Raw genomic sequence first — 23,509 nt, forward strand, 5'->3', positions numbered from 1 at the left:
GGATGGAGACAGAAGGGACAAGTGCCCGCCTTGTTACAAAACGTCTTGGGAGGTCACCCTGCTTGCCGGGTGCCTTTGCAGAGCACTGGCGCTGTGGTGGGGTTCTCCTGGTTTCTAAGGAGGCAGCACCGGCCGCCCCTGGCCCAGAACCTTAGATCGGATGCTCGCAGAGTGGTGATGGGTTCTGCCCTGGACGATTTCCTCCACAGGTGGGTCTAATGAAGGCTCAGCTACAGCTTCCGTGTCTTGTTACTGTTATTATTTCGTGCAGGGGCTAAGGGATGAGTAGGTGGTGCTCGGGACATTTCTGGGCAGTGACACTGTTCTGTGTCACACGATGCCTCTGTCAACACCCTGGAGGGCTGTGCCACCCAAAGGGACTGCCTGTGGTACAGCGAGTCCCACCTAGTGCAGAGACAGCCCTGGCTGCTGTGGGAAAGGCTGGAGGCTTGAGCACCTGGGAAGAATGGCCTGCTGATGCACGTGAGAAAACTCAGTCCCTGAAAGCCCCAAGGGGCACAGATCTCCTCTCTCACGCACGCACAGGGACGTGGGGGCGGGGTGGGGAGAGGGGGTGGAGCTGGGGCTTGCAAGGGCCCCGATGGAAACCGCCTCTGTGGTCAGCTAATACTGACGTCTCAGTGTCGGCTCATGAGTGAATAGCCAACAACAGACCTTGGGAAGGCGAGGCATTAGTGACGGGCTTGAGGGCGTGCAGGGGGAGAGGGGCCTGTCCTTTCTACGGGATTTTTCTGCAAAACGAAAATAGCTCAAAAAGAAAAAGAGGAAAACAAGTGAAGTCTCTTTAAAATAAACTACACTGCCAGGTTCTTCCCTGGCCCTGTGTAAAGGCCGCAGGGTATTTGCTAAGCCAGGCTCTTGCTATTTACTTCATGAAGTCACTTGGTTGCTCCATTGCCATCAAGCTCATTCGGACCCACTGGGACCTCCAAGCCACAGAGTCCATTTGGATTCACGGGGTTTCTGAGGCTGCGAATCATTATGCCAGCAGAACCCCATTTCTCCTGGGGAGTGGCTGGTGGGTTTGAACCACTGACCTTGCGGTTAGCAAGCAGTTAGAGAATTAAGTGTCAACCTGAAGATGTAAAAGTGAAGGGGAGGAGTTTAGCCTCTCAACCTGGCTGCAGCTTGTTGAGCTCATTTGGAGGAGCCCCTGAGATAAATGGCTCTCGGGTTTGGCTTCTCTCTCTGCCCTCACCTTCCTGCTGGCGAGCCACACCGAGACCTGCAAGAGCCCTGTGATGCTTCCAGCACCACTGGATCCACAAGACGTTTCACCCACTGGCCTCTGATTTTCCTGCATTCTGCATCAGTGCATGTGGCCGCGTGAATCTGAGGAGGGACTGATGGGCTAGTATCTGACTTATGAACTAGTATTGGACTTACTACTCTTTGATACAAAGCTCTTTCTTACACATATTTGAGTCTCTGGATTTGCTTCTCTAGGCAACCCAGCTTAGCACAGGTACCCAATGCCAGTAAATGTTTTCACAAGCCTCTTTCTGTTCTTTCCAACAGTCCTCAGAAGGCAGCAGGAGCTCTACGGTTTTAAAGAGGAGGAAACAGGCCCCAGAGAGGGTCAAGGGACTCCATGAGTGAGGGGAGCCCCAATCAGGGGAGCAAACCAATGTGACACAAAGGCTCAGCTTTTTCTAAAACCTGCAATCCAAACTTATGACACTCTATGATTTCAGCATACATGGAATCCTTGTGTCATGTATATATCTACACACATATATATGACATAAGGACTTTATATATACATAAATATATATTTGAGTTGGTTACTGAGCTTAAAAAGAAAACCAACTCTCATTTGTTGACATTACCAAAAAGTATGATGTCATCCGAAGCAAATGAGAAGCATTTGCACCTTGTAATCTCAGTTGGTTAGGATGGAAACTGTCACAGAATTTAATGTCAATATTACTTAACAATTTTAGGGACAATGGCATGAGAATAGAGACACTAAAAATAAAATACATACCCTTTCTAGAAAACACCTTCCAACCAGTTCTGGGCAGTCGATATAATTTTCCAGTTCTCTCAGGAATATTCTAGGCCAAGAAAATGTTTGTAGTTATAGGAAAACCAACCTGAACAACGCGCCTCCTATAATAAGAGATGAGTAAGTCTCTGCTAGAAGACTTAGAGTCTGCAGATTTTGTGTGGCCACAACGAGCTTTCAGAAAGCAGCAGTCCCCTCTCCCCCCCCCCCCCCAAGCGATCATGATCCTAATAAAACTCTCAGGCAAACAAATTCCAAAGCCAATCTGGATTTCCCTTTACGCTCTGGGCATGTGCAGTTCACAGAAAACTTGCAGAGAGCCCTTCAGCACAAACACAGGATGAGGAAGTGAGTGAAATCGTGGGCACAGGCAGGGCTGGGACCATCCGGCCCTCAGGCCAAAGACCACCCTTGGAATCACCCATCCCAGCGAACATCAGAGGACTCACCACAGAGCAGTTTCCGCCACCCATTAGGAGTGGGGTAATTAAATGTCTGCCTAATACATGGCCCTCGTATGCAAATGGCCCTCGTGTCCATGCCGGCCCGGGCTGTCAGAGAGAAGCATGTGGAGGCTCCTAAGCTTGTTTGGCCTACCTTTCAGGAACAACAACAACACAAGCACTCATTGCCCCATGGAAATACAAGAAACGTTGTACTTCAGCCCTTCCAAACAAACAAACGCACTATCTTCAAGTCCATTCGGACTCAGAGCGAGTCTATAGGACAGAGGGAGAGAACGGCCCCTGTGTGCTTCCCAGCCTGTCAATCTTGAGCTAGAAAGCCTCATCTCTCTCCTGCGAAGCGGCTAGTGGTTTCAAACTGCTGACCTATGGCTAGCAGCTCAACACATAACCACTACACCTCCCTAGGAAGATGACAGTCCAGGAAACCCTAATGGCGGTCACTCTGGGTTTGCTGTGAGTCTACCATTGAACTGCCCCTGACAACAGCGCCGCATCTTACAGCCACTAGGGGGCCTCTGCACTCTGGGTCTTCAGTCAAGTCCCCAGTGCTGGGGGCCAAGAGGATGCTATGGGAGCAGGCCACCTGCTCATTTCAACTCCCATGGTTCTTTGCACCCCTCTGCGGGAGGAGAGGGAGGCCTGGGTTTGGGCTCAACTGATGATGGGCCGCTTCCCTCCTAAATGGGTGGGGTGAGGGACATGCAAGCCAGCGGAGTGAGAAACGTGTGAGGAAAGAGTAGTCCCAAGTGCCCTGGAAGCATCCAAAGAGGGTGGGGAGCCCTGATTCCCACGGTGGGCTGGGCTCCGTGGCCCCAAGGTAGGGCGTGCCACATCCTCCGGACAGTGGCGCTGGCGTGTGGCATGACCTCACTCCCGCAGTTGGCTTTCTTTCTAGGAAGCAAAGCCATCTGCTGAACCCGGATGTGTTTCCCCGCGCGCTCTGCGCATCTCTCTCCCACGAGTCCCACACACCAGCCCTATTAGAGGAAGCAATTCAGTCACCCGGAGGAGCACAGCCCAAGCAGCCCCAGAAGTCAAGCAGCCCAGACCTGTGATGAGAAGACACAAACCACTCCCACCCTCCTCTGCCTGCTCTCGGGAGAGGGGCCTGGGGACGAGCCTGGACTGGGGACACTAGGGGCCCTGCTAAGTCCCTGTCCACAGTGCCAAATGTACACATTTCAGGGCCAGGCTACTTTCTGCTTCCCCAGCAGGCCAGGAGGAAGACCCCGCGGTGCAGGCCTGGCCCTCTCTCCTTGTACTGACACGGCAGAGGCGCACTTAAGGTATGGCATGGCCCCAGCTCTGCCCTGGGGAGGATGCAGGCTGAGCGCGAGGCTCATTTATAATTCAGCTAGTTCCGGGCCTGAGTCGGCAAGGCGGGGCTGCCGCTGCGGCACTCCGGCAAGGTCCTCTGCAAATGCCACACCGAGACTCCGTGACTTGTGTCCATAGCTTTCCTGCGGGGTCACTATGTACTTAGGGAGGACTGAGGAGAGCCACCAGTGCAGCCCAGCCTAGGAATCCATTTTAGTTCCAGCTCCTTGGAGCCAGCCTACTTTTAAAGCAAGTGAGATCACTGGGTGGGTGGGTGAGAGAGAGAGAGAGAGAGAGAGAGAAAGCTGAAGGGTCCCTCACCTGTTATGAAAGTGATAGATCTCTTCCATATTTCCAAACAAGACATCTTTCTTTTTCTGAAGGCTGGTTGAAATAAGATGCATCATTAAAGGGTTATCCATCTCCGCAGCATAACCCTGTGAAGGCAGAAGAGGTCAAGCCAGTCAGGGTGAAGCACAGCACGGATGAAACATACAACTTTCCTCTAGTTCTTTAATGCTTCTCCCCTGCCCCCACTATCATGACCCCAATTCCACCTTACAAATCCAGCTAGAACAGAGCATGTACACAGGTACAGACAAGAACTAGAAACACAGGGAATCCAGGACAGATAAACCCCTCAGGACCAATAATGAGAGTAGCGATACCAGGAGGGGAAGGGGAAGGTGGGAGGAGAAAGGGGGAACCAATCACAATGATCTACTTATAACCCCCTTCCAGGGGGATGGACAACAGAAAAGTGGGTAAACGGAGACAGCAGTCAGTGTAAGACATGAAAAAGTAATAGTAATTTTTTAAATTATCAAGGGTTTGTGAGAGAGGGAGGGTGGGGGAAGGAGGAAGGAAATTAGCTGATACCAAGGGCTCAAGTAGAAAGACAATGTTTTGAAAATGATGATGGTAACAAATGTACCAATGTGCTGGACACAATGGGTGGATAGATGGATTGTGGTAAGAGTTGTACGAGCCCCCAATAAAATGATTAAATAAAAAAAGAGGTCAGGCCAGGGGATTCTGAACTGCAGCTGGCACCGAGCCACAGGCCACATGACAATGAGCCCATTGCCCTGCAGCAGGAGCCGGCTTTGTGGTGACTGGAGCGGGTTGGAGCATCCTGGTGGCACACATGGTTAACGTGCTCATTGCTAGACGCCGGACCGGGGCTCTGTGGAAGTCCACCCAGGGAGGCATCTCGGGAGAAACACCTGGTGACCCACTTGGGATGAGGCAGACATTGTAAACCCTGAGGAGCAGAGCTCCACTCTGACTCACAGGGTCAGCTAGCGGAGGTGGGGTAGCTGATCTCGGCTTTTCAGAAGCGAATCCACTTCATATCCATGCACGGACCATCTAAAAGATGGTTGGCGAAACAAGCATCCATCGCCTCCTGATGGATCCCCAATAACCTCGCTTTCTGTTTCTCCCCTTTTAACTTTTTAATAAACTGGCAGCCCTACAGGACAAGGCAGAGCTGCCCCTGTGGGTTCCGAGGCTGTAACTCTATGGGAGCCGAAAGCCTCATCTTTCTCCTGAGGAGTGGCTGGTGGCTTCTAACAGCTGACCTCGGGGGTTAGCAGCCACACAGGTAACCACGGACCCCATGCGTCTGCCTCCAAGAATGTTTACAGATGCACTCACCCAGGTGCCCGCCCCCAGCTCAAGAGACAGCGTTGCCAGCATCCAGAAGGCTCCTTTGTGCTCCCCCCGACCCCACCCTGACCCCAGGGATCAAACCAGCACATAGGCAAGCCCCGTGCTGATTTATTCACTCTTGGATTATTTATGCTTGTTCTGAAACCTCGTCCACATGGAAATGAACAGCAAGCATTTTGGGGACTGGGGAGGGGTGTCGGATTCCCTTTATTCCACATTACCCTTATTAGGTCCATCCCATGGGCACATAAGCAGTGAGCCCTCTCCTTGCTGCACAGCAGCGGTGTGGACCCTGTTCTCTATTTGGATATGTATGGCATCATCGGTGGCCCACACTGGTCATTCACAAACTCACCCCTAATGCGATGGCTGGAGCTACTTCTCTTTGGTCAGGGGTGTGATGTTAGCGGGGTGAGGACTGTGCGGTGTGGTACAGCCCACCCTTGCTGCACAGTACGGTCCACCGGACACAAAGGCCCAGTGGCCCACCTTATCCCTGGCCCTGCTGGTGGTCATGGGGTGGGCTACAGTTTGGGACCATAAGAAAACAGCTGCTTAGAACGTCCTTTCACCACAGTCTGGTGGTCAGTAGCGCTCGTTTCTGAGGAGGAACTTGGAAACTGAACAGACACAGGGAATCAATGAGAGCCCAGCCCACAGAGTGACTGCCACCAGTCAGTGCGGCAGAGCCCGTGGCTCACCTCAAGGACGCACAGGAGCTCCTCCACATACGCCCGCTCTGTTTCCAGGAGCTCATTCATCACATGCCTGTGGTGCACAAGGGGGGCAAAGGCAGTGTTAGAGCCAGACAGGACGACAGCCGCAACGTGGTCCAAACCCTTACGTGTGGACCAAGAAGTGGATGACTTGCCCAAGGCACACAGGAGTTGGGGACAAGGCTAAGAGCAGGGTTTGGACTCCCTCAGTGACCCTTCCCTTAGCCAGGGGTCCTCAAACTACAGCCCGCGGACCACATGAGCCCAGCCAAGGATATTTATCCAGGCCGCCGGATGTTTTTGCCCCATTTTGCTTTTTACTTCAAAATAAGATATGTGCAGTGCGCATTGGAATTTGTTCATAGTTTTTTTTAAAACTAGTCTGGCTCTCCAATGGGTCTGAAGGACAGTGAACTGGCCCCCTGTTTAAAAAGTTTGAGGACCCCTGGCCTAGGCTGTCACCAGCCCCTTACAAGTATGCCTGACTTTCCTTCATGTCCCCAGGCCCAGCAGAAGAGTCTAGAATCTCTTGGCCTGCCGTTTGAGGATTTCCAAAAGCATATCCCATAATCCTACTTCTAGATTCTTAGTTCCATCATGCCCCACTGAAAATTAGCCGAGGTCCTTCATGTGTACGTCATGCTCCCTCTCTTAAAAATCACACGTCCACAGCATCCCATCCCTCAAGGCTCAAGTCCGTCCTTCTTAAGCCTTCTTCAAGTCTCTCATCAGGAAGAACCTTTGCTCCCCTTCTGCTCCCAGGCACCTTCCGGGCTATTTATCACTTGTCACAGGTGGTGGGGGGACTTTCCTGTCTCATCTACTTGAGACCAAGACCTTGACTTGCAAAATAGATTCTGCAGATCTTGTTTTATGAATGAGGACCATGATAAAGTTGTCTGTCTTATTACACATAAAGAAATGGGGCGGAGACTACTGAGGACAGTCAATTCTAAAACAATTCAGTATCTAATGAGACCCTGAAGGAGCCCCGGTGGCATCATGGGTAAATGTGTACCTGTTAAGCAGAAAGTTGGTGATTGAACTCAATGCTGCAGGTTAAGATGTTGTTTCAACTCAGCAGGGCCAGGATTCCCAGTGGTTTGGCAGTTAAGACCTAGTAATCCCTCATGATGAAATCTCACATAAAAGGGATTCCCTACATAACACGATCTTCTATGAACATGAAAGTACATTTCCTCGGGGTGCAGCCTAATATAAATGGATACCCTGGAAAAGTTTGCTTGTTTTTGCTGAGTCTGGATCATGCCTCTGACATCTGGCTCTTTGTCCGTAAGCCAAGGACCTGCTGTACGGCCTGCTGATGTTGGGTTTATCAGTCATACAGCTATTTGAGTCAAGAGAAGCCTCAATTCGGACATCTGACCCTTGGACTTGGAACTTGTCCACCCCCATAACTGTCTAAGCAAGTCCTTTGATCTCAACATCTATCTATCTATGTATCTATCTATCTATCTATCTATCTATCTATCTATCTATCTATCTATCTATCTATCTAATCTATCTACCACCCATCTATCTAAAGCTTCACTAGTCTAACGTCTCGAGAAAACCCAGCCTAACATAAACAGGAGAAAGATATGGCAGCCTGCTTCCACAAGCCGCCAGCCTTGGAAACCCTATGGGGGCAAGTCTACTCCATCCTATGGAGTTGCTGAGTCAGAATCCACAGCAATGAGTTTTTCATGTTGGTGATGGAGATGCTCTGACACGTGGTTCAAATTCAAATCAGGCAGCAAGGGAACAAGGAACCTTGTGAAAGTCTCTCTCTCTGCTTCACAACCAGGTGGGCATAAACGAGAATCTCTTCATTCATCTTATCTGCAGGCCTGTGTGCTTGCTTTCTGGCAGCCTTCATTGGTGTTAGCTTTTGTCAGAAGCCAGAAGCAATAGGACCCAGCTTTCACCCTCAGTTTATTCTAATTCCAGATCCTGCTCTGTCCTTGAACCCTGGAGGCACAGGCAGGGCTTCTTGGGAGACAGTTCAGAAAAAGGAAAACGAAACCTGCTGCATCATCATTCTCTCACCGCCAAGGAGCCGATTCTGACTCAGACTGACCCAAGGACAGAGTTCGAGGCTGTAAGTCTTTATGGGATTAGGAAGCCTGTCTTTCTCCTGCAGAGTGGCTGGTGGGTTTGAATCGCCGACCTTGCATTTAGCAGCCCAATGCATAATCCACTATGCTTCTGCTGTGAAAGTGTTTGAATAACTTTCTTCATGCTTACTTTTGGGGTTCTAATGTTCAAAGGGGACACGGGTCTAAGCTATACTGGCTGGCGTGCTTAATGCGGATCTTAAAAACAGAAACAGCCCGAGAGCGGCTGCCTGACGGAGCTGGGCATGCATGCAAGTTAGCACCCGGTGTGCACGGTTCCCCTCGGCCCTGCTGCTGCTGGGCACGGGAGCTGGTGCCGCCCGTGTCTCTCCTGGGCTCCTGCCTTCTTTTCTATTCTACACTTTGTGTTTCATTTCCCGGCCCGGGACCTGCCTTTCGTCAAGGTGGAATATGTCCACTGACACTGTCCTGTCTCCTGGGCAGGTCTGGAGCTCAGAGTCACTCAGCGGAGCCCGGAGGCACAACCAGACCCACCTTCGTAACACGGCCAGGCTCTCTTCTTCATCGCCCGTGGAGCTGCTCCGGACCTGCTGGCCCTCGCTCATTTCGCTCTGAGCAGAAAAAGGACGAGAGAAAATGGAGTGCGTCAAGTTTCACGACACAAGAGGGACCCGCCTAAGGCTGCTGCTTGCAGGCCCGAGAGAGCATGCTTCTCTCCCCTCTGGGAAGCAGACGCGAGGCCGGGCCAAGGGTTCTGTTTGGAGGCGATGCTGGGCAGGGTGGGGCCCAGAGCGGGAAGGTGGGCAGGCGCTGGCTCTCAGGGGCTGGCAGGAGCTCTGAGGGCAATGGCAGGGGTCAGCAGTGGAGGAGAAGCCAGCACACCCTCACCTTGGCTCGCCTGTAGTTTCCTCTCCGGAGAACATTGCCTTCAGAACTGGAATTGTTCTCGGAACCTCTCCGGATCCCTAGTTGGGAAAGAAGAAGAAAAGCACGTATACAACTTTGCATTTCACTCCCTGGAGGGGTCAAAAAGCATGTCGGCTGTATCCAGACTGTTGATACCCTTGTTGTTGATATCCTGTTTTTCAAACTTTCTCGGGGGGGTAGGGGCAGTGGTAGGGGGCAAAGGGCTGGGGGGACTCAGAATGATCTTATAAAAAATACCATAAAAACGAGAAGGACGGGGAATGAGAGTTCTGAGATGAGGTTTGTGTTTGGAGAAGACTGAGAACCATCTTGCAGAACAATGCCAAACAGGGACCCCCATTTCCATGGAGGGAGAAGGGCACCCGGGGATTCAGTGGGTGACACAGGAGAAGAGACTCTTTATGAAGAAGCAGCCCTGGAGTCGCCCATCTTGGGAAATAAGCCAGGGCATACTGTGGCTCTGGAGGGTTCGTATAAAATATATGACTGACCTTGGCCAAAGTTATGGGAAAATAGGAAAAGGCAGTAGATGTTCCCAAGCCCAGTTTACACTGTTTCCTGTGAACAGGCAGCCGACGGCACAAGTCTTCCAGAAGAGGCCAGGTGCCCACTGTGGCCTCAGGGAATGGTCTGGGTGAGGGAGGAGCTGGCAGTCAGTCAGCCAGAACAAGGTGGCCCTTGGATTCTGAACCCAGAGGCATTTAGAAATGATTCTTGGGGACACAGAGAGCCCAGAGAGAGGTTTTGGCAGTCTGAACTGAGTTTGAGGAAATTTATTTTGGCTCAAACGCGGAGCACGGTCTGGACTGCGGGGAGACTGGGCTGAGGGACAATGGAGGGAAAGTGTTTCAACGGTTAACAAATACTTTGGGTTCTGGGGCCCCACAGCCTTGATCGCAACCACTGACCTGCTGTGGTGGTGTGAAAGCAGCTACGTACACCCCATGCATGGGCGAGAGGGCCCGTGTTCTGATAAAGTTTTATTTATACAAAATAGTCGGTGGGCCAGATGCGGCCCTCAGATCCCTAGACAAGAACATGATGATGAGATGGAAAGAGGAGGAGAAGGGCAAGAGGTGTTGTGTAAGTTGCTTCCTCAGCTTTTCCAAGCCCCCATGTCCCCAGATCATTCGCAGTGGTGCCCCACCACTTTGAGGGGTGAGTGCAGTGTGAGCGAGGCATACCTGGGGAGGGGCAGGGCGACTTAGTGAACGCCTCTGGTCTGGGAGCCACGGGCTGCACCGGCCGGGTCTGCTTGGCCGCCAGCTTCTTCAGGCTCACTTGCCTCCGGTGAAACATCTCTTCCATGCTCTCTTGCTTCTGGAAGACCTTCTGCACGTGTTCCTAGAGGGATGCCGAAGAGACTTTCCTAACTCGGTGTCTGCGGACAACGCAGCGGGGCTGTATCTGGTGTGGGTTCCCGGGATGACGAGGAGGTTAAAACCAGTTAAGAAGGGAGGGACGAGGCCCAGGGAAAAGACAGCTTGCTGGGAGGGCCTCCACAGCCATCTTCAAACAGCTGGAGGGCGATGGTCTAGACCAGTGGCTCCCAAAGTGGGCGATACTATCCCCTAAGGGGTGAGGCTGGAACATCCAAAGGGGGCCCAGAAAACAGATAACCGACACTTTATCCTAGATAATGGGCTACAGGACAAATCTTTTTAATTGCCAGAGGGACAGTGAGTAATTTGTTTTCCAGAAAGGGGTTGGTAGGCCAGATAAGTCAGGGAACCCATGATCTAGAAGGCAGGATACATGTCTTCAGGGTTGCTCTGGAGAATAGCACACACTTATTCTGCAGAATTAAGACAGCTTGCTGGGAGGCCTGGTGGTGCTAGCTACAAGGGCAGCAGTTCAAAACCACTGGCCGCTCAGAGGGAGAAAGATGAGACTTTCTACTCCCGTGAAGAGTTATAGTCTTGGAAACCACAGGGACAGCTCTACCCTGTCCGATAGGGCGCTGAGTTGGCATTGACTCCATGGCAGTGAGTGAGTTTTAGAGAGTTAGGGGTTAGATTCCCGTTGATACCATGAAGCGCTGTGGAGTAACAGAGCCTGACTGGAAATGGCTGTGTCACGGACACGGTGCCCATCGCAGGACGAGCTCAAGGGAGAACTGCCTTCTGAGGAGGGCCAGTTGACGTGCCCAGCTCTAAGTCTCTCCTGTGTTCATGAGGATTCAGTATTCACCTCTGAGGCTGTGAACACAATTCCCCAGCATTCCCAACACTCCCACCCGCCTGCCAGGGAGGCTTGTGAGCTGCGCTGCCGCTGAGCAGACTGAACGGAGCTTCCACGACGAAGAAGGAACAGGAAGAAAGACTTAGGGATCTACTTCTGAAACCCACCAAGGGAACCCCCGGGGGTCACAACGGTTCCATCCACACGCATGATGGGGACAGTGAGGACCTGGCAATGCAACCCCCCCACGCCCACCCCCGCCCCCTGCTGAGCCCGGGTTGCCAGGTGTCAGGGGAGGCTCGAAGGCTCAGTGAAGAGAGTCAAGGGGAGTATTACCATGAGGTCTTGGTTGAGGATGGATTCATAGTCCTTATAAATTTTATTTAGTTCCTGGATTTTGTTTTCTGTTCCAGTCTCCAAAAACTTCTCAATCTCCTGAAGGGCCGCCTCCGCGCCATCCTGGGACTGGCATTTGTCCACAGGCTGTGAAGCCAGCAGGTAGATCCCCTCGTCACACCACCGCATGGACTGCAAGCACGCACACGGCAAGGGAAGGAAGCCACAGTGTTAGAAGTGCGCTCTCACTTCGGAGTGCCCCCTGCGTAAAAGGCCCCAGCGTACTGTCTAACACAAGGCATATGCTGTTGGCACATTCTTGGAAATATCACACAAGCTCTATCGTCACACTTCTACCGTGGCATTCCACTGGAAGGACAAGAGCGTTCCAAAGAGGCGGCATAGTCTATAGGGCTGAAAAGAATCTGAAGTCCCCGAGCACTACACCAGCGGTTGGTGATTTGAGTCCACCCAGAATTACCTTGGAAGAAAGGTCTGGAAAGCTACTTAGAGAAAAACAGCCTCCCCAAGCCTCTCTGAACACATGCTGACTCTGACACATCGAGGCTGACACTGTCGCAATGGACTTTTTTTTTGGGGGGGGACTAGAATCACATTTACTCATAGCAGGTGAGGCTAACGTGCATGCAAGGTAATGAACTAGGGCATCACGTTTCTGGTTCCCCTCAAGAAATCAAGAATCTCAGTCCTCGAATTCCAGACGCTGGAAAACTGTACCTGGGGACGACCATGCAACCCAATGGGAAAGGGGATTTGAGGGAGAACATGCGTTCTGTGGCTTTATCTGGTGGTTACGTGAGACAGAGGATGTGTGTTGTACGGGTGGGCGGGGTAGGGGATCCGGGTTCGGGCCAAGCCTACCGTCTCCAGGAGGCTGTGCAGCTCTAGGGCCTTGCTGAGCAGGCTTCTCCTCTTCCCGACCTCGGCAGCCAGCTGGTCACAGAGGTGCCGGAGCTCGCTGCATTTGGGGTGGATGGAGTCCACGGCGTAGTGCTTGTTCTCGATGAGCTGGCTGCCCTCCAGGGACAGGCCTCGGGCCTTTTCTACGGACACCTGCACAGAAAGGCCACCCCGGAAAATCAACCTGGCTTCATTTTTCAGCACGCAAGCACGGAGATGTCGACGTCAAGGCTGTCTGGTGCACACCAGGTTTATGTCTGTGATGAGCACCCCCCGGGGCTATTTGCAGGGAGAGGTGAAGCCAGCTAACTGTAAGGGGATAGCTGTCGCAGAAGGAGGATGTATATAGTTTCTCTCTGTTTACTGCCTGGGTTAATGGAAATGCCACCTAACCCCTGAAGCTATTCTGGGGGGGGGGTGTCGGAGGGGGTGTGTGCAAACTCTTCTGTGTGTTCTGATGAGCCTAGCAGAGCCATGGCGCGTTCCAATGAACCTGACACCGAGTGGCTGCCCATGTCTGAGAGCCAATGGATGGCAAGGGATTGATAACTAAGGGGCAGCGGCACTCCTGGTCCTGGCAGTGATCCTTGCTGTAAATGGCAGGGCCATGTGCCCAAGGGGCCTAGGGGGACTGAGGGACGAGGTACATGGAGCAGCACCCCCACCTGGGGATGCCACTCAGGCCCAATCACTGCTCCACCGTGGCTGTGCTTTTCTAAGCAGTGCTCGGTGTCTGTCATTCTGTCCCCCACCCCCACCCCCAGCTGCCCCGTGGCCCTGTGCCGGGGCCCCGTCCCAGGCTTACACTGGCTTTCTCTTCAAAGTTTGCAAGGTCCTTCAAGAGGTGCTCCACGTGGGCCAGGCTGTTGCCCACATCCGTGAAGGTCAGGATCTTCTGGGATACAACGTCCAAGGCAGCTTTGACCTGGAATGAAGGAGGGTGGGGTGAGGCCAGGGCGCCCATCAGAAAGAGAACTCTGAGATACACAGGGCACAAACAGGAACCAAAATAAGCCACCATCGAGCAGGACGGGTGGCTTTACTGGCCTGAGGCCCAGGACAAAAGCCACGCTCAAGTTAAATGCCGAGCGAGCAACCTTTGGAAGACCGTGCTGAGGGTCCTCTGCCTTAACTGGTGGGATCGCTTCACTTCCCCAGACCTCCGTTTATCACGGAGATGACCTGTTCAAACCCCCTCCCCCCTCTGCCCCCAATAAGTGTGAGGAGAAAATGGGATGCCCGAGTTCAAATCTCCTGAGTCACGGAAAGGCAGCAGTCCTGCAAGCAGGATGCACGGCCAGTACTATTGCTCTTCTCACGGGAGTTTCGGACTCGGCCAGGAGACTTCCACGGCTCCTTTCATTCCAGCTTGCTATGAGCTTCCTAACAGTTTCTGCTGTGGTGGGGGCTGCTTTCACATGTGCCACTTAGTGACATTAATGCTGCCCACGTTGTGCGACCACCACCACATCCCCTCCCAAGCCTTTTCACGGAACGAGACCTCTACCTGCCCCGCCCCACTTGTTGCGGGAAACCAGGACCAAAGTTGGGCCACTACACATTTGCCTAGTCTGGACATTTCATCTCCGTGGGACCGTACAGGATCTGTCCTTTCCTGAATGGCTCATGTCACACCACGTGGTTGTCGAGGTTTGTCCGCATTCTTGCGTGTACGGACAGAGCATCCTTTCTCCCCGTGGCTGAACAGGCTCCCACTTGACGGGCAGACCGCATTTGACTTATCCATGTATCCACTCAGATGCACTTGGGTGGTTACCAACTTTTGGCCACTGTTTATAGGTCTCTGTTTCTCTTTCTGCTTCCAGTTCCTTCCAGGAGTGGAGTCGCAGGACCGCACGGTGAGGCTGTGCCGCACCGTCTCAGGCACTGCCAGCCCTTGTTCGACAGTAGCCGTGCCGCCTTACACTGGTAACCGGTTGGCATTCAACTCCTAGTAGCTGATGGTGCTGCCAGGGGCAAGAGAGGAGGGCTGAGGAGAAGTGAGTTTGAAAACTGCCATTGCTCATGTTCTCTAAACAGGGACGCTTTTCTTCTTAGAAATCTTCCTAAGACGAGGCACGCACCCAGCTTCTGCAAAAAGGGGTGCTCGCTGAGGACGGCAGCCCTGAGGGGTGCAGATCTCTTTATGAGGACATCAGTGATTGTTCTTGCTGCCCGGGGTTGGGAACACATGGAGTGCAGCCAGGACGGAGGCCTCATCTTCAGCTTCCTGTTCCCCACTGTGAACGGTTCAGGGCCCAGCAGCTGTGCCTGGCTGGTTCCATCCCAGTGTAACCCAGGGCACTCGAGTGACAGCTATCTGACTATAACTTCTCAAAGAGAACTTCCTGCAGATTGCAACCATCAACCCGCCTCAGTCTCCATCTCACACTTTTGCTGTACTTTCATTGTTGACACATTCTGAAGATATCTTCTTGTTATGTTAAGTGTCCTTGTTTGGGGTCTGATCCCTCCCTTCCCACACACATCTTCCCTAGAACAGAAGCTCCAAGTCAACAGGAATGTATTTCTTCCCACCACCCAGACCTGTACCGGGCCCACAGTGAGGATGCGGGAAAAGTGTCTGTAGAAGGAATGAGTTACTAAGGAATTGGCGGGAAGTCAGCCACAGCATGGCAGCCCAGGGGAAGTGGGCCGTGCTGACAGGTCCTCCTGGGCCAAGACGTTCAATGGGCCCGGTCTCCCTCAGCACAGTCATGCGTCGGAGAGAGCCAGGGGGACAGCCTCCCGAGGGCGGCTGGGCCATGCTTTGAGCCACAATGAAATGAGTGATGACGACAAGAGCAAAGCTCCACAGCGAGAGTGCTGGGACCACATCCCCTCCAGATGACACTGGCTGGACTTCATAAGATGTTGGAGAATCTCTTGGAGAAGGTCCTGTGCTACTTTCTCCGCCATCCCCAGATGCCCTTAAGGTAATGTCCTTATTCATTTCGGTGTCACTGGGATGCACCCAGATTCTTCTTCCAGATGTAACTTCCATGCTATTTTCTTCTGAGGACTTCTCAGCTGGACAGCGGCAAGTGAGGCTAAGGGTATCTAACAGGGCTGTACCCTCTGCTGTTGAATGTCTTGGCTCTCACGGAAGAAGTTGAAACGTACAAGCGGTTATGTACTTTCCCCCAAAGAGCCCTTCAGGCCCTCCCAGAGTGTTCAGGGCTCAAACACTCCACATTTCTCACAGTGGCTGCAGCTTTAAGACCACAGCTTGGCCTGAGCTGAGTTTGCACACGGGTTCCGTTCACTGCTCTTCGAAGGGGACCAGCAGTTGAAGGTGGCAGTAACAAGTGTCCAGGGAAATCAGGGCTCATTCTTCCATCATGCTGTGTCAGCCACACGGCTGCCTTGTTTAGGGATAAATTTATGCACAAGCACGCTGAAAGACAGCTTAGCAAAATTTAGAATATGGAAATGTTTTTTGGTTGGCTTTTATTCTTGGCTCCACAATGTGACATTTGTTTCTATCTCTGCAGGTCCATGGCTCCTTTCAAATTTGATAAGCTTTCAGTTGTTACTGCTTTAGTGAGTCCTTTTTCAGTCCCATCCTCTCTTTCCCTTCCAGGACATCCACAAAATGAAGGTTAGATCTCTTGTGATAACCTCACAGCAGCCTACTACTACACATTCTTTCCCATCTATTTTCTCTCTTGTCTAGATTGGGTTGTTTCTATTGTTCTACTTATCAGTTCAACAGCTCTTTGTTTTGTCCTTTCCGCCATTCTGCTGTTGAGTCCTTCCACTGAGCTTTGTATTTTGGCTAGTACTACAGCTCTCATTAGAAGGAAGCCAAGGCACGCCTGCATTTTGTATCTTTGTATACCCAGGCCTCTGCATCTGGCCCATGATAGGTCTCCAATCAATGTATACTGAATTAAAAGATCAGACAAGTGAATAGAAGGTGAGACCGAAGGCTTCTCTACTAACTCACAAATCAAGCAGAAGAAAGTACAAACCAGTAGACGTCTTTTAAATAACCTTTTATATAGGCAATGATCCACTCATTAAATCATGTTTAAGATTTAACCTAATTAATCTTGTGGCTGATACTCTTCCACACCAGGTGGCACGTTGGTTCAGTTGTTGCCCTCATAAGCAAGGGCTGTGTATGCATGGCCCAGCAGCCAGATCAGCTGCCCATGGTATTTTGATCTAGTAGCAAATGAACAGCTGGGCCCTGCTCAAAGATGGCAGCCCACTGTGCTGCTGCAAATGTACGTTTTCCCCAGAGTCCTGCCAGCAATTCAATCTCCAGTGTCAGGCACCCGAAACTTCTGGAGGAAGGACAGTGGCAAGACTTCTGTGGAGCAACCTTATTGGCACAGCTCTGGAGAGGAACACCTATTTGATGCCGTTTGCTTGGCCACCATCTTTGAGTGGGGCCTACACTGAGTTTCCTACTGGGATCAAAAGACCATGGGCAGCAGATTCGGTGGCTGTGCAAAGCACAGGCAGGCTTTGCTTACTGTGGCAATGACTGCGCCATCCTGAGATGCTTAGAGGCCCTGTTTTACAGACTACCAGCCAGCCCGGAAATTCACCTGGGCTGGGATCAGCCCGCTGAAACAACAGAGCCCTCGAGATCCCCACATCACTTCCCGAAGCCAGAGCCCACAGGTGCTCATTGAAGGAGCCCCTCCCTCTCAAGGCCCTGCTCCACTCACCTCTCGAAAATTCTGCTCAAAATGCCGGAGCTGCAGGCACTGTTCAAGTTTCTGCTGATGCTTTGCCCAGAACTCATCAAAGGCAGACTCGGTTTCATTGAGCTGGGCCAGGAGTCTTAGGGAAAAGAGGAGACAGTCTGTACTGTGGCCTCAGGGCGTCAGGAATCAAAGAATGATCAGCTCCACCCAGAAGCAGGGTCTTTACACCACGCAGCTTCTAGTGCCGGTGGGAGGCCCTCACATAGCACTCTAGCCCTAGGCACTCAGGACAGGATTTTGCAAGTGTGAATGACGCCTTGACAGGGCCAATAATGTATGAAGGGGAGGCATTTCCAGGATTCTATCCCCTTCATGCCCTCCTCGCATGCTACACGGCTCAGGCTGCTGGCAGAGTTAAATGCAGTTCGTTCCTTTTTTATGAAGTCAAAATAGCAGAGGCCTGGACGTGTTGTTTACAGCTTTGGCTCAGAGGTGAAGATAAGCAGTAAGCTGCCTCAATGAATGCTGGAGAATGGCTATCACCCACATTCCTGCGTAGTTGCTCATGAGCACTGAGAATGCCTGTGTACCCCGCTGTGTGCTTAACGCTCAACATGTGCGAGGACCAAGTCCACGTTCTTAATTTCATTTTTTCTATGAACTTTCTGAACCCCCCCCCCCCCTGCATCTAAGCCAGAGGCAAAGGTGCACTAAGATTCATTTCACTGGATGGAGGAAGAAATGGACCCTTGGATGAGTTAACAACTTGCCCACCATGGAGCTGAGAGTGGAGCCAGCACTCCCTGTCAAAGCTCTCTGCAGGCCCTGGGAGAGCTTTCCCTTCACAGCATCAAGCCTAGCTGTGAGTTCTCAGTGGAGGGTCTCTTGTCCCCCTGTGCATCCCACAGGGTTCCCGGCTACTCAGCAAGTGAATGGGAGCTAGATGGAGAGAAGATACATTTCAGGCTAAACAAACTCAGCCCTGGGGCTGCTGATGGCTCGCCTGGTGCCACTGGGCAAAGTGATCTATCTAGCCTCTCTGAACTGGTTTTCTGATTGATACATGAACATTCAAAGCCAAATTTTCTGGCATACAACTGATTCTGACTCATAATGACCCCCAAAGGGTAAGGTAGACCTGTCCCTGTGGATTTCCAAGGCTGCTAATCTTTATGGGAACAGAGAGCCATATCTTTCTTCCCACAGAGTGGCTGGTGGGTGTGAACTGCCAACCTGGTGGTTATCAGGCCAACGTGTAACCCATTACCCACCAGAGCTCCTTCTGTATATAAGATGATGATGATGGTATGTGTGTGTGTGTTTAAAAAAAAAAACTTTCTGGATCTCACACTTTGAGAATAAAATGAGAAAAAGATACGCGAAGTTTTGCAAATTTCCAAGCACCGTATAATATCATCTAACATTAGCTAACTATTCAAGCCCTATGCGCCCATATTCTGTTGTAATGTTAGAAACAGCGTGAGATATACGACTATTTTACAATAGAAACGAAAAGTTTGACTCACTGTCTCACTCACTCACTCACTGTTTCACTCACTCACTCACTGTCTCACTCACTCACTCACCCACTGATTCACTCACTCAATGTCTCACTCACTCATTCACTCACTCACTGACTCACTCACCCACTGATTCACTCACTCACTGATTCACTCACTGTCTCACTCACTCACTGATTCACTCACTGTCTCACTCACTCATTCATTCACTCACTCACTGTCTCACTCATTCATTCACTCACTGTCTCACTCACTCACCCACTGATTCACTCACTCAATGTCTCACTCATTCACTCACTCACTGTCTCACTCACTCACTGATTCACTCACTGTCTCACTCACTCACTCATTCACTCACTCACTGTCTCATTCACTCATTCACTCACTGTCTCACTCACTCACTCACCCACTGATTCACTCATTCATTCACTCACTCACTGTCTCACTCATTCATTCATTCACTTACTCACTGACTCACTCACTCACCCACTGATTCACTCACTCACTCACTGATTCACTCACTCACTGTCTCACTCACTCATTCACTCACTCACTGTCTCACTCACCCACTCACTCACTCACTCACTGTCTCACTCACTCACTCACTATCTCACTCACTCATTCATTCACTCACTGTCTTACTCACTCACTCACCCACTGATTCACTCACTCACTGTCTCACTCACTCACTGACTATCTCATTCATTCACTCACTCACTCACTGTCTCACCCACGGACTCACTCACTCACTGTATCACTCACTGACTGTCTCACTCACTGACTTGCTCACTAACTGTCTCAAAAAAGAAAAAAAAAAACCCTAAAAGCTCACACTTTAAAAATTTGCAACTTGATGTGAGAGAGAGTCTCAAGTTGCTTTCCCACCTGGAAACAGACACCTGAGCCTCTCTACCTGCCTGTGGGCAAGAGACAGGATAGTACTTCAAACATGGAAGCTATAGGAATCTAAGCTGTCCTCATTGCTATTCTGCTTGATATATCTACTTTTTTTAAAACAGTGATTAAGCACACCAGCCGGTGTGATCCAAGGATTGTAAGTAATAAAATCCAAAGCTGAAGGAGGGAATGTATCAGAGCTTAAGTTATTAACACCTGGCTTGCAGAAGGTGATGGATGACAGCAGAAGCCCCACATCCATTTGCAGGGTCCACACATGGAAAAAACAAACAAACAAAAAGATTTTTAATGCTTTTGAAAATTCCTGTTTGTTCAGTGGAATCATCTTGCCTAGATGAGCTGTTTCCTTCAGGACTTAGGAGAAAAGTACCCCGCATTTCACAGAGGGCTAAGACTGCAGTAAGGAACCGGAGATCTTGCTCCAGTGTAACAAACAGGAGGCTGAGAGGGACAGTGCGATTGTTCCCAGCTCCCAACGACAGCGCCAAAGCCCAGGCGAGGTGCTGCCTGCTCTTCAACTGTGTTGCCTTTTCTTCCACCGCTAGGGCCCTTCGTCTCTGGCCTCCCATTTCCACTGAAGTGGCCTGCCTGGAGTATGCCCCTGCTTGGACCAGAGAGCAACGCACTCCAGGCCTGGGTGGTGTGGGGCTCTCACCTCTGCACAGTCGTTTGATTGTCAAGCTGGTCCTGATTCAGGCTGTACTCGGGGTTCTTGGCCAGAGGCTCCCTGATGCTCTCCAGGATGGAGTGGCCCTCCTCCAGCGCTAACTTCAAATCTTCCTGTGGGGGGAAAACACAGGCCACCAGGGGCCGGAGGCTCAGGATGCAGGCCAGAGGGAACCCTGAGACTTGGTTAGGTATTTCATCCTGAAAGGGACTCCACAAGTCCAAACGCTCTGCCACTGAGTCCATTGTGACTCATAGGGACACTTTTTCACAGAGTGGGCTTCCCAAACCGTAGCTCTTCATGGGAGTAGAAAGCCCTGTGGAGTGGCTGCTGGTCTTGAACGACTGATCCTGTGGTCAGCAGCCCAGTATGTACTAGTGACTGATGATTAATGAATAGAAGGTCAGGAAGGTGGGAAATAATAAAACCAGGCTTCCTTCATGAGTCCCTTCCTATGCCGATAACCTAGATAAGCTGATGGATGGCCTAAGACTGATAAAGTGGCTTCAGACCATGCATGGGAAAATCCCACTATCATTTAATTCCATTTTCCAAGAGCATTTCGAAGTCACCTCGTATTTGCCAGTTTCCAGAAGAAGGAAGACAAGCTGATGAGCCGTGTGTGGCTCTCTGCTGGGACAAGTGGGTAGTGGTGGGGGCAGTGATGAGTGCTCACTCCTGCTGGCCCCCAGCGGCAGAGCTAGGGTTACGGTCACTCGGGGCAAAAGAATAAGGTTAAAACAGTAACAAGAAAGGAGACCTTTCTACATGTCTCTGCTCTGGCTGCCAGGTCTCAGGGCTTGGAGCAAAAAGGTTGCTTAGGGGAGCAGGCAGCGAACTTGGCAGAGAGTAGACAGAGCCCGGAGGGGGTCTCTCAGTGGGGAGGGGCAGGGGCCCAGTTTTCTGCGCTGAAAAGGTGCAGGCTGCCACGCCTGCAGGGGTCATGTTTCCTCTCAAAATACATTTATGCCAGAAAGAGACGGACTAATATGCCAGGCAGGCTACCTATCACCTTCTCCCTGCTTGTCTTAGGAGCCACCAGGGATAGAGACTGTGTCTACAGTCTATCAATAGGCAAGGGAAACATCTGGAGGCTGACTCTAGAGCACAGGCAGCTGGGACAGCCCACGGCGAGAAAAGCTGCTTCTCATAGACCTTCCTCCCTGCAGACTCTGGACATTGCTCAAGAGCACACGGGGCTTGTGAGGGATGCTTCACTGGGCAGCAGTGCACGGGGCGTGTTGCAGCCCATGCTCCAGGAGTCACGGCTGGACTGCACGGTTTAGAACAGAGGCTGCCCAGCGAACGAGCATCAAAAGGCATCCTTGAACTTTCCTGCCTAAATCCTCAGTCTTCCCTGAAGCCAGCATCCACGTTTTTTGTCTCTTAGCATGCCCCACCCAGCACCCAGACTCCCACGTCGTCTAACCTTCGTGTCCCCCACTCCTCCTCCCGCCAGCAGCCACACGTACCTTCATCTTGTCCTTCTTCTCTGTGTGTGTGGACAGGACCGAGCTTGTGGACTGGACATCATTGGGTAATTCTGTCTCGGCAAGTTCGGTCCCAAAGGACTGAAGCATCTGAGCTGTCTGCTTAACCATGAGGGCGAAACTTTCGATAGCCTTTGGGAGAGGGAAAACTCGGATCACAAAGCTGGGTACATCCCAGAGCCTCCTGCCGCTCTGAAAGCAGACACCCGCTCCACAACCGCTCCCCACCGGCACAGCACGCATGAGCGGTTTTCAGAAAGAGAGCCTTCCAGAGAAAACGTGGCTGGCAGCATGCTTACAAGTAAAATACCTTCACCATCAGCCCCCAGGCTTCATGGCCTCTTCAGACACACGCCAGCTACACTGGACTTCCACTCCCAACCTCGCGAGTCATTCTGTACAGAGGAGCCCCTCTCCTTAGTAAAGGACGGGTGAGCACACAAGCCACAACAACAGGGGTTGGGGGGGGGGTGTCTTGTTTCCTTTTTAAATCTCCAAGCCCAGAGAAAGCCACTCCCGAAGTTATGAGTCATGTTATTTCTTTAAGATGACTAAGGTCCACCGAGACCATCTCCTCATTCTTGGGGCAGAAAACTTCAGTGAATGCGAATGTGTTTTGGCATTGAAATGCAAACATCCAATTCTGTTAGATGAACTGTGAAATAAGAGGAGGTGCAACTCACAGCCACCACCTACCACCTCCAAGTGCAAAAGGGGCAGAGCCACTCACGGTGCGGTGACACAGCCACCTGGTGTGGCAGTAATCCAGGGTTCCGCCGAGGTCCTCGGTCAGCTGTGATTTGTCAATGTAGCCATGTAATTCTGGCACTGAGCTCAGCATTATGATCTAAATGGGAAGGAAAAGCAGCACCTTACACAGATCATCCACAGGGTTAAGCCAACAGGCTAAGAAGATGCTTTTACTGTTGGACATGAAGCCTGACCATGCGAATATCATCCGGCTTTGGCTTTGGATAGATCTGGGTTGATCACTGACTAGCTGGTGACCTCAAGCATGTCACCACTTCACTGCGCCTTCATTTCTTTATTTGAAAAATGGGCATCTACCTCCATCATGTTGTGGTGAGGATCAAATGATAGGTAGCCATTGAACTCATTGACAGAGAGTGTGGCATGGAATAAGCAAAGAACACTTAGTCGATGGATGCTTAGTGGCTACCAGTTGAGCTACTAACCGCAAGGTCAGCAGTTCGAAACCACCAGCAGCTCCTTGGGATAAAGATGGGGCTTTTCACTCCTGTAAAGTGTAAAGTCTCGCACCAACCACAGGGGCAGTTCTGCCCTGGCTTACAGGTTAGTGCTATGAGTCAGAATCGACTCGATGGCAGTGAATGTGGAGTTCTGGGTATGTCTCTAAGGAGGCCTGGTGCTGTAGCGGCCACTAACAGAAAGGCTGGTGGTTTGAGCACACGCAGTGGTCGCACTAGGGACCCATTCCTTCCCCTGCCGAATGGAAGTGTGCTTGCTTGTTTGGCAGAGAGCATAGGAGCAGGGTGACCCAAGAACAGGGTGGGCAGGGAAAGAGTGCCTGCTGACCTACTGCGCTTTAAAGGAAAGGCAATAATCACTTCATGGAAAGTGAGCGC

General features: G+C 51.4%; 1 protein-coding gene across 2 annotated transcripts in view; it reads right to left on the reverse strand.

Annotated features, from left to right (window-relative positions):
• MCF2L (MCF.2 cell line derived transforming sequence like) overlaps window positions 1-22,743 on the reverse strand; it is a 48,824-nt gene extending 26,081 nt beyond the window's left edge. Inside the window, exons 1-13 of one of the 2 annotated variants that reach the window (XM_075563405.1) lie at window positions 22,633-22,743; window positions 21,885-22,034; window positions 20,401-20,525; window positions 17,329-17,443; window positions 13,452-13,571; window positions 12,608-12,799; window positions 11,726-11,917; window positions 10,393-10,552; window positions 9,170-9,246; window positions 8,816-8,892; window positions 6,189-6,255; window positions 4,135-4,250; window positions 2,009-2,078 (exon numbers count right to left, since the gene is read on the reverse strand). In XM_075563405.1, coding sequence (XP_075419520.1) covers window positions 2,009-2,078; window positions 4,135-4,250; window positions 6,189-6,255; window positions 8,816-8,892; window positions 9,170-9,246; window positions 10,393-10,552; window positions 11,726-11,917; window positions 12,608-12,799; window positions 13,452-13,571; window positions 17,329-17,443; window positions 20,401-20,525; window positions 21,885-22,034; window positions 22,633-22,743 — 1,572 coding nt within the window. Of the gene's footprint in view, window positions 1-2,008; window positions 2,079-4,134; window positions 4,251-6,188; window positions 6,256-8,815; window positions 8,893-9,169; window positions 9,247-10,392; window positions 10,553-11,725; window positions 11,918-12,607; window positions 12,800-13,451; window positions 13,572-17,328; window positions 17,444-20,400; window positions 20,526-21,884; window positions 22,338-22,632 lie in introns of those variants that run through there. The other variant, XM_075563404.1, reaches the window with a different exon arrangement.
• Between the last annotated feature and the right edge of the window lie 766 nt (window positions 22,744-23,509).

Source organism: Tenrec ecaudatus, chromosome 11 (genome assembly GCF_050624435.1).
Source record: "Tenrec ecaudatus isolate mTenEca1 chromosome 11, mTenEca1.hap1, whole genome shotgun sequence".
Lineage (NCBI taxonomy): Eukaryota > Metazoa > Chordata > Mammalia > Afrosoricida > Tenrecidae > Tenrec > Tenrec ecaudatus.